Source organism: Akebia trifoliata, chromosome 13 (genome assembly GCF_017979445.1).
Source record: "Akebia trifoliata isolate Shusen 1 chromosome 13, ASM1797944v1, whole genome shotgun sequence".
Classification (NCBI taxonomy): Eukaryota; Viridiplantae; Streptophyta; class Magnoliopsida; order Ranunculales; family Lardizabalaceae; genus Akebia; species Akebia trifoliata.
Window position 1 is genome coordinate 11150716 of NC_141387.1, and position 10419 is coordinate 11161134.

At 34.5% G+C, this 10419-nt stretch overlaps 1 protein-coding gene across 1 annotated transcript; it reads right to left on the minus strand.

The window, feature by feature from the left end:
- Positions 1–367: 367 nt before the first annotated feature.
- LOC147387836 (GDSL esterase/lipase At1g29670-like) lies at positions 368–3745 on the minus strand. Its single transcript, XM_086421678.1, has 5 exons — positions 3443–3745; positions 2095–2219; positions 1720–1965; positions 1345–1600; positions 368–766 (listed from the first exon to the last, which is right to left on the minus strand). The coding sequence occupies exons 1-5, from the start codon at positions 3687–3689 to the stop codon at positions 543–545; spliced, it is 1098 nt and encodes a 365-aa protein (XP_086277804.1). The 5' UTR covers positions 3690–3745; the 3' UTR covers positions 368–542.
- Between the last annotated feature and the right edge of the window lie 6674 nt (positions 3746–10419).

A 10419-nucleotide genomic window follows, 5' to 3' on the forward strand; every position in this document is an offset into this window, starting at 1 on the left:
TATATATATATATATATATATATATATATATATATATAGGTGAGGCCCTAAAGAGAGCCAAACAGTTGTGGGTCTCACATACTAGAAAATCAAGTCATAGCCATGAGAATCATAGTTAATAAATTTAGTTCATGCTGTCACTACTAACCTTATTATTATTAAAAAAAGAAAAATAGATTACCAAGTTAAATATGAATTAGTTCGCTCTCAATAACAAAAGGCTTGACATTGGACAGAGTGCATTGGAAGAAAAGATTCGATTAATTAATTAGCCAACAAGAATTCTTTGGGATTGTTTTTGCTACCGACCACTAATCCGTTTATATAAAAATAAAAAAAATTAACAAGACGTTAGAAAAAACACCTGGAACAAAAACACCATTTATATTGAAATAGTCTTGCGACTTAGAGATATACTCATCACCTCAAATTATTGAGGCTCTTTCTAATAATAAAAATAAGATAACTTACAACACTAACAAGATTATGCTAATAGTAACATAGAACCTGATAAAACAACACAATTGCCATCATTTCCATATTTATAGTTGAGCCAAACGTTTAATGTCAATGGGGTAAGTGTCTGATGAAGATTGAGCACTATAGGATCTCCTTGCAACAATCGTATTAGCGGCCTCTGTTGGATGGAAAGCATCCCAAAATACATACTGTTTCCTATTCCGGCATGGAATTTGTGCAGGTAGACATGTAATTTGACCATTGTTCCTCCCCACACCACAGCATCCCTTGTTTGTAACAGTAAAACCTGAAATTGTAAAACAGGAAATACATCGACGTGGTGAATATCCAAAATATCATTAATTTGCAATACCAAGTTTTTCTAATAACACATCAATTAATGTAATTATATAAATGGAACAAAAAGAATTTATATAAATAACCCAAAATACAGGGCTAATCAATAAAAAAATGGACCAAGGGGGAATTGTGATGCCAATTCATCCGACAACAATGGCAAACCCAGCTCAATTTCTTCCTCGATCACTCTCTCAAGACAAGACACTAATAGGGCTGAAAGAGCTTTACTCATTCTAGTAGAAACTCAAATTGAAGAGTTTTTCTAGAGAAGAACTATAAAAGTGGTTTAAATGTCATTAAAAATATTTGGTTATCGGCACCCAAATACTATAATTTCATTGTTTGACGTTTGCTGTGGAAATATAAACTCTCTTTTTAAATTGTAAGTATAAGTATTATACATGATGCAAGATACCCAATGGCCAATCACACCAAATTGGTATGTCTAATTTAATACTATTATCAAAATGTATCACATAAATAAAATCATTAAAATTTAATGGATTGATAATTGAGATTATCTACCATTAGCTGAAGGATTCTTCAAAATATCGTCAAAAATCCCATAGCCGTTCACGTAGATAAATTTCGCATTTGTTAGATTATTGTTGAAATTGTGGACGAGAGACTTAAGCCTGTCATTAAAAAGTCGATTAGCACTGTTAATCCTCTCCACGCATTGTGAGCCATCCCTACTAAATCGAGCCAATGCATTCGGACTGCAACCTATCTGACCAACGCCTATCAACGCCACCTTCCTTGCTCCATAATTGTAAAGAGTCTACAAACAAGATCGAAAATGAAAATTGAATATGACCATTATTATCAAAAGAATTAATTAAGAAATTTATTGAAACACTTCTAACTTAATTAAGCTTAAATAAAAGCGTAATTACCCACCCTTAGTTGTTGAGAATACTGTTGAATCAATACATCGGCGTATTGCACTGGGGTGTATCGACGACTCGAAGAGTAAAATGCAGGCATGAAGTAGTTGTTAAGGTAGTCATTGCTACCCATTCCTACTGAGTAGATGCACTTGCTTAGATAATTTGCCGTGGTGTTTTGATCTCCAAGTAAACTAATCACCTGTGAGACCGTGTTCTGATAATTCCTTAGCTGCCCATTAAAGCTTATTCGCGCACCCTATACATTATCTCAGTTATAAGGAATGTACAAATTGAAGATTCTAAAAGAACATAAAGAAAATCGAAATCCAAAAACCGTGGATTGTGGTAGTGGGATTGATATGAAAAAAGAAATAATAATAATTACCAATTGGTACCCAGTTTCATCCCTTATTCCTGCGGCAGCGGAGGCATAATTCACACCTCTAAGTATATTTCGGCCTCTTGCATTTACATAAGGTGCAATATAATCATTAAAACCTAAAAGTTGAGCTGCAAACAAGAGAATAATTTTCATCAATGACACAATTTTTCACTATCATATCTGCAAGGAAGAAATAATTTCCTTGAGATGAAGTAAAAAAACAATAATTTCCTGGTGATCAAATCAAATAAGTTTCCTAGGGATCAGTAGAGATTCTACTGGGTCAGCTTTTGGAAATGGATGGGGGAAATCATAGGCCCCATTATTTTCAACTCATATTAATTGGGTTTGGCCGCAATTTAATGCTCTATTAAGTCCAATTATTTCAAGGGATGTGGGCCCACGATGCAGACGAGATATTAGTGATGGGGTCAACCCTTTCCAAAACCTGAAAATCGTGATTGCAAGTTTTTCATAGTGAAGATTTCGCTGGTTTAAAGTAGCAAGATTGTTACGTTCTATGAGATTGTCCCTTTTATAATTATCGAGATTGTCACTTCGAAAATAAAAAATAAAAAAATCAACTATCTTGGTACTTTGAACCAACGAGTTCGTTACTTTGAAAAATTTGCAATTTCGCTATTCATGTTTTGGGAATTAAAATGAATAGGTAGCTCAAATGGGAATTTCATCAAAAGTTGATCACGTTTTGAAAAGTTTCTCAATTAAAAACTATAATTATTTCTTTTTATAAGGTGGATTAGTGGATGACTACTTATGAGAGATAGGGATGTATATTTTACCCAAAACCCATTATTCAAACCGAAAATCAGATTGATAAGGTGGATCAAGCACAGACCGAACATAATCAGGTTTAGATCGAACCACCCTATAAGTATCGAAAAGAGTTAATATAATTTGTTTATTTTTATAAGTTTTATTACAAATGCTAACTTGGTGAGTTAGTGGGACGTGGTGACTTGCCTCATCCTTTGTTCTACCCCCCGTAAAATGCACTTTTGATTAAAAATATATCAAATTAAAATATTTGACTTTAAGTTCATTAGGGTTTCGATTTTGACAGTTGAAACTTGAACTTCGACTTTCCGTGCTCGTCTCGGCTTTAACCGAACCGAATTTCAAATTAAAATATTTGAATTTCGGTTATAACCGAACCCGGACTTGGAAAATACCCAAAACTTTCGGTTCAGTCTGAGTTCGGTTTTGACCTTTGAAACTTGAATCCAGACGAAATCCGAGATTAACCGAATCCGAAAATTCGGTTCGGGTGTACCCGAATATACATCTCTAATGAGAGAGAGAGAGAGAGAGACAGACAGAGAGAGCTCACCGATGACATCGACAGTAGTTCGACCATTAGAAAATCTTCCAGTTGGACCAGCGGCGAAGTCGATCCCATAGGGCAAGTAATTAGCCTTAGCCAATGAAGAGATTGCATTGTTGTTTCCATTATCAACCAATGAATCTCCAAAGATGAAATAACAAGGAACTTGTTGAGCTGCATGAACCCTAAACAAAAAGCTCAATACCATCAGCCATACACAAACAATCCACATTTTCCCAAGCTCATAAGCCATAGATTAAGGGAAATGAAGAAGAAACGGTTTAAGTGAGCAAAAGAGGTGGCGGTGAGAGAAATTTATAAGAACTACTAGAGTGGGGTTTGGCCTTGGATTTTTTACTTCAAATCTTTAATGGTTGAGGGGTAGCAGTTAGCATTAATTTTCCCGTGTACGTAACGTGAGCTGCAATGTTGACCGGGGACTCAGTCAGTCGGTGTGAACTGCAATGTTTGACCGCGGAATCAGTAAAGTAATATAGTATTTATATATAAAAAACCAAATCGAACCCAAAAAAGAAAACCTAAAAAAATAAAATAAAGTAATTAGGGTGCAATTTGGTTCGGGTTGGTTCAATTTAGAGTAAAATCAAAATCGAACCAATCAAAATCGATTCATTATATAAGAACCAGAATCAAACCGAATTGGTCTATAACCGAACCAATCCAAACCGACATTAATTCGGTTTGATTCGGATCGGTTCCATCTTTAATTTGTTTTGCAAGAGAGAGAGAGAGAGAGATGCACCGGTGTGCAGCCGTAGGTTGCAGGTCGTAAATGGCCGCAGCTAGAGGTCGTAGTAGCAGGCCGCACGTATCAGGTCGAGTCGCAGAGAGAGAGAGAGAGAGAAAGATGAATCGGTGTGTAGCCGCAGGTCACAGCAACAAGCCGTAGGTATCAGGTCTAGCCGAAAAGGGTTAGAATCTTGTGTCATGCAATAACTTTGTATTTTTTCATTCTTGCTATTTTTCTGATATTTGCAATCTTCGTTCTCATATCATCCCCCCCCCCCACACCCATACATACATACATACATACATACATACATATATATATATATATATATATCTATATAGGGTCCCGTTCAGCAACAAACATTTTGGCAAACATTTTGGCAAAACATTTTTCAAAACATGAGTTAGAGGTCTTGGAATGGGCTGATTTTTGGTGAGGATGATCTCTACGGTGAGGAGATCATCCTCACCAAAAATCAGCCCATTCCAAAACTTCTAGCCCCAGTTTATAAGTTGAAAAATCGTGGACCGTCCATTTTTTGTAAACCATTTTTGATGAGATTAGAAGTTTTGGAATGGGCTGATTTTTGGTGATGATGATCTCCTCACCGTAGAGATCATCCTCACCAAAAATCAGCCCATTCCAAAACCTCTAACCCATGTTTTGAAAAATGTTTTGCCAAAATGTTTGCCAAAATGTTTGTTGCTGAACATTTCCCATATATATATATATATACACACTGCGTCAAAACAGTAAATTTTCGACATTATTGTAGCGCTAAATTCGGCAGCCCAAATCCATCGTTTATATTTCGTCGATCCACAACCCACGTTTAGGCCCATAAAAGAATTCGACATGCTTTGTCCATCAAATTTTTTTTCACTCGTTTTAACGGCCCGCCCATGGTCTTAACGAACTCTCCCTCTTTTATTCAGTTTTTTCTCCCCAAATTTTTGAGTTTCTGTCTGTAAGCTCTCCTCTCCCTTTCCCTGTCTCGACCTCTCGATCAGTGTAAGTCTCTCGATCTCTCCTCTCTTTGTAACTCTCTCGATCTGTAACTCTCGCAATCTCTCGATCTCTTCTCTCTCTGTAACTCTCTCAATCTCTTGATCTCTCCTCTCTCTGTAACTCTCTCGATCTCTCGATCTGTAAGTCTCTCGATCTCTCTACTATCTGCAAGTCTCTCTCGATCTCCCATCTCTCTGTCTTGGATCTCTCTCTCTCTCAGCTATTTCGATCGGTTAATTCAAAAAATTATTGATCGACTTCTTCGACTTAAGCTCAAATTGAATAACCGAAGATCAAGTCCTCTCGATCTCGTCGTCATCATCGCCTTCCAAGAACTGAAGCTCAAATTGAAGAACTGAGCTCAAATCCTTGATCTTCTCTTCTCAGCCAGCTATTTTCGAAACTCAAATTGAGATAGCCATTTGATTGGTTCAGTTCCAGTAGGTATTCTCTCATATTTCTTCTCCTTATTCATCGTTCATCACATTTCTCTTGTTTATTCATTTGGAATCTGATGTTACACTTGTCTGTAATCTATCAAGTTTTTTTTTGCTCTGTTACAGCTTCTAACTTACCAATTTCCATCAGATTAGGCATTTAGCTCACCTATAATGTTGACTGAGTTTGACTCATACATACATTCAACATCATGTCAGCAATATAATCCATCATTCTAAGGCATTTAGTAATTTGCATCTTTTTTTATCAAGATTCGGCTGCATTTGGTTACTTGGAGATTGAGTATCGTTAGATATATTCAAATGTATAAGTTGGAATACTTGACCAAACTCTGAATTGGAGCACTTGATGTTACAATTCAATTAGAAATACAAAATATCTTAGAATTTGACTTTATTTAAGATGAGCACTTATATGCCTAGTGCCCAAGATCAACTATCCAAATTGACTGGTACTATCTAAATATGCAAATTGTATGAGTTTTTTCTCCATTTCTCTTGCAAATCAGAGTGAATCTGAACGTTTTTCAAACTTGATGGCTTTGAGCATCTTTGCAATAACTGTTATTGTCAATATCTATATACAGATGGCCACTGGTGTGATCTTCTTGGTCATTTTTGAACGTTTCATAATCATGTCTTGCATGCTACTATTGCTTACTGCATTGTTGTTTGCTGTCGATTTCAATAAATATCATCAACTCAAACTATTCATCAACACAAGCTCTCCACAAATAATTTCACAATCTTAAATTCATCAAATCCTTTTATTTATTTTCTGACATTTTATCTTCAATGATCTTATTTCTCCTTTTCTAGTGATAAAACTTCTATTTTCTTAGATGATTTTATTACTTTTCATCATGAACTTATTGGTGATGTTATCTTATATTTTGCATTTATGTTCCATTTGATTGTCTAGAATTTAAGGGATCGTTCCACGTTTCACCCTTGGAATGACAATCAACATCTAGCATTTGTTTCTTCAACTTTGATGGACCATTAGAGTCCAAAGATCAAGCTTAGTTGATGGGGCTAGCAACCTATCGCCTAGAACCCACTTTCATACTTAATCATTTCCCAACATTCGCTAATGTCGGTGATGTAATCACCCCTATGTACATTTCACCTATATGTGGCGATCCTATTTATGGAGTTCAAATATTTTGTCCCACTTAGCAATAAGTACATTATCTACTATTACATCCCCTGTCATGTCTTAAATAATTTCATTATTTTATAAAGAGGACGACAACATCCTCTTGTAGTTACAGCACATGTAGAATTAACATTGGATCATGACATGATAAAGTATGACACTTAAACTCTTGAATAAGAAAAGGCAGTTTGTTTTCTTTAATTTGTTTCTTTTGGAAGCAATTCATATTGATCTCTCGATCAAGACCTTTGGACATATACTAAAGGAATATGATACCTATATTCTTGTGGCCGGCATTGGAATTATCCACAAAGCTAGAATTTAAAGAGTACATAACAACCAAGAATAAAACAGAACACTAAAGTGGGAATATTTAGATCCTATTCTACATGTATGAGCAAGGAGAGAATTCTGAGCCTACAATACTAGTAAAATATACATATTAATTACATCATCTAACAGCATCTCAAGTAATTTTAACTCTAATGCTCATGGAATATGGATATTCCTATAATATTTGTAGTTAGTAACTTGTAATAGGTGTTTTGTCATATAGATAAAGTAGATTTACTTAGGTGTTGTGTATATTAGACCTTTTTTATTGCGATCTTGAAAACCCATAATCCAGATTTAATAAACTTTCCATTATATTTGTAAGAATTAGTGGATTATTGGAATTCTGTATTGTTTGAGTTTGATATGTAGCAACTAATAAAAATAAAGACAGAATTCTGTTCTGTTACATTGAATCCTCAATAACCATGATTCTAGAATCAGCTATAACTACAAGAAGTGAATTCTCAACTTTCTTCCCTTCAAACATTACTTACTCATCTCTAATCTTTTCTATTGAGAATTGTTTGGTCTATACTTTCCACCTAAACCAGTCACCTTAGTTATGTTTATTTATGTATCCTGTAATTTTTTTAATCATTTCTCCTTGCAAATCAACCATGGTATTCAAGCATCCTTAGCCTAATATTTCCCTATGTTGGATTGATTTATGAGATTTAGATGGTTTTTATTTTATTTTAATCTTTGACATGTAGATATAAACAACACAATTCTTGCTCCAACAAACATCACACAAACTTCATATGTTGTGATACTAAAGGAAGTACTGACGATGTTTTTTAGTTGATTGATCTCATCATCATTATGTAACACTACCATCATCATCAACATCGTCAATAACCACCTTATTCCAAAGATTCAATTGGCTAAACGAATCCTATTCCTCCATTCTACCCTGTTAATTCATACCTTAAAGATACAGAGTTTCAATCTCAATTGGACTTAGGTTTTACACATCAGATTATTGAAGTATTAGAAGAAATAAGTGATAGAACTTCCTTTCCTTTGACTTTTCACAAACGTTACCATGTAATTAAATATACAGAAATCATCTATAAACTTATCATGGAACAACGATATTAAGGGCAGATAGTGCAATTATTTGTGGACATGTTGTACTATATTCTCTATCAACTTCCACGTGCCTTATTCTTTGTATGATTTCAGCATATACTTGATTTGTAAAGAATGGTTTTAGTCCACCTTGTGGTCCCTTTAAATCATATATATGATGGATTTGTATAGGTAAATTTACCATGTATTGTCTACATGGGATGGTTTTGGTCTACATTGTAAGTATTAGCATATATCTTCATCGCTTAAGGTCCAATCTTTCTTATTTTCAGCTTATTTTGTGAATCTATCTTTTATTTTTTCCTCTTACTTTATCAGTTATATGTTTGATGGAGAGGTTTGAAGTTCCAAGCAAAGAGTGGATGTAACCTAGGCTATCAACGGAATACATTGATGGTGTAGTGTCATTTATTGAGTATTTGAAAACGAATAAACAGAATTTCGATTATGATGATCATTATTTTTGTCCTTGTGTCAAATGTCGTAATACTTCACCGAGAAGGAAAGATATAGAAACAATCGTAGAATACTTAATTTGTGATGGTGTAGATACTTCTTACACGAGATGAATATTCCATGGAGAACATTGGAGGGGTGGGGATCATGTAACAGTCGGGGCTAGTACGTCTGTTCGTCAGTGTGATGGAGATATGGTCCCAAGAATGACAGACATATTGAATGATGTGCTTGGACGTTTTTCCAACGAAGAAGATGAAATTACTTGTATGGATGAGTGTTCTGATAGAAACGATGACCAAATTTATGGTGATTCAACAGATGATATTCAATATCACCAAATGATAGAAGAAGCGATGCAACCCTTATATCATTCATGTCGAAAAGAGGATACAAAATTGTTAGTTATAGTAGAGTTGTTGAGTATGAAAACTAGACATCAATAGTCTCAGAAGAGTTTTGATGAATTGTTGCAAATGATTCAAAGGATATTGCCACATGATAACTCTTTACCAGAAAGTACCTACTCTGCAAAGAAAATGATCAAGACTTTACGAATGAAATGCGAGATTATTCATGCGTGTCCTAATAATTGTATATTGTATTGGAGAGAGAATAAAGGTAGAGATAGTTGTTCAAAATGTGACGAGAGTAGATGGAAACCAGTTAATGAAAAGAAGTCGAAGAAAAAACTTTTACCGGTAAAAATATTGAGATATTTCCCACTAACGCAAAGGTTGAAACGAATGTATCGTATGCCATGGATTGCAGAGAACATGAAATGGCATTCTATAGGATGTCAACAACGAAAAGAGTTTATGTGTCATTGTAGACACCTCATTTTTGCATCCGCCTGATTAATCAACTCGTCAACCCGATCGTAACGATTCCCAATGATGGATGTTATTTCCATTGCTTTGTTTTGTTACCAGATGTGTTTCAGAAATTCGGATGAGGTATCTCGAACTGACAAAACCTTAGAAATCACGCTACACTAGGAAAATATGACTCCAGAAACATAGAAATCATCATTTTGCAGACCCAAAAGAAGTTTCACGATAAAAATCACTAAAAAATTATCAAATTACCAAAATACCCCTAACCTCAAAACAACCCTAGAGCCTACGTTACGACTAGGAAAACCCTTTTCAAACACATAAAACAACAAATTAAAATCAAATAAATCATTTCGCCAATTTTCACAGAATTTAACAAAATTACGAAAATGCCCCTAATAAAGTTCACGACCATTTCACAAAAAAAATTCCATAAATGACACAAACCAATAGTTCTATTGAATTCCTTACGAAAAATCGATTCTAAAACATCCTAGAACATTAAAAACCGACTTAAAACGTGAAAAGTCCTCTCCGGGGGCAAAACGGTAATTTCACAATTTTCATAATTAAAATTTTTGAAATTAATAAATAAAACATTAAATAATTAAAGTGAAACATTAATGAAATTAATTTAAAATTTTAAACTAAAAAAATCGATCAATCGGGCTCTCATGAAAATTGTTGAGGGTTCGTGAGATATTTCTTTAAGGACCCCTCCATTTGGGGGTCCAAAGAATTAAAGATATAATAGAGGGGGGTTCTCCAAAAATTTAAAGTCAATCAAGCAAGACTAAAGTCAAGGTATTAAAGTCAATCAAGTGAGACTAAAGTCAAAATTAAAGTCAATTAAGCAAGACTAAAGTCAAGATATTAAAAGTCAATCA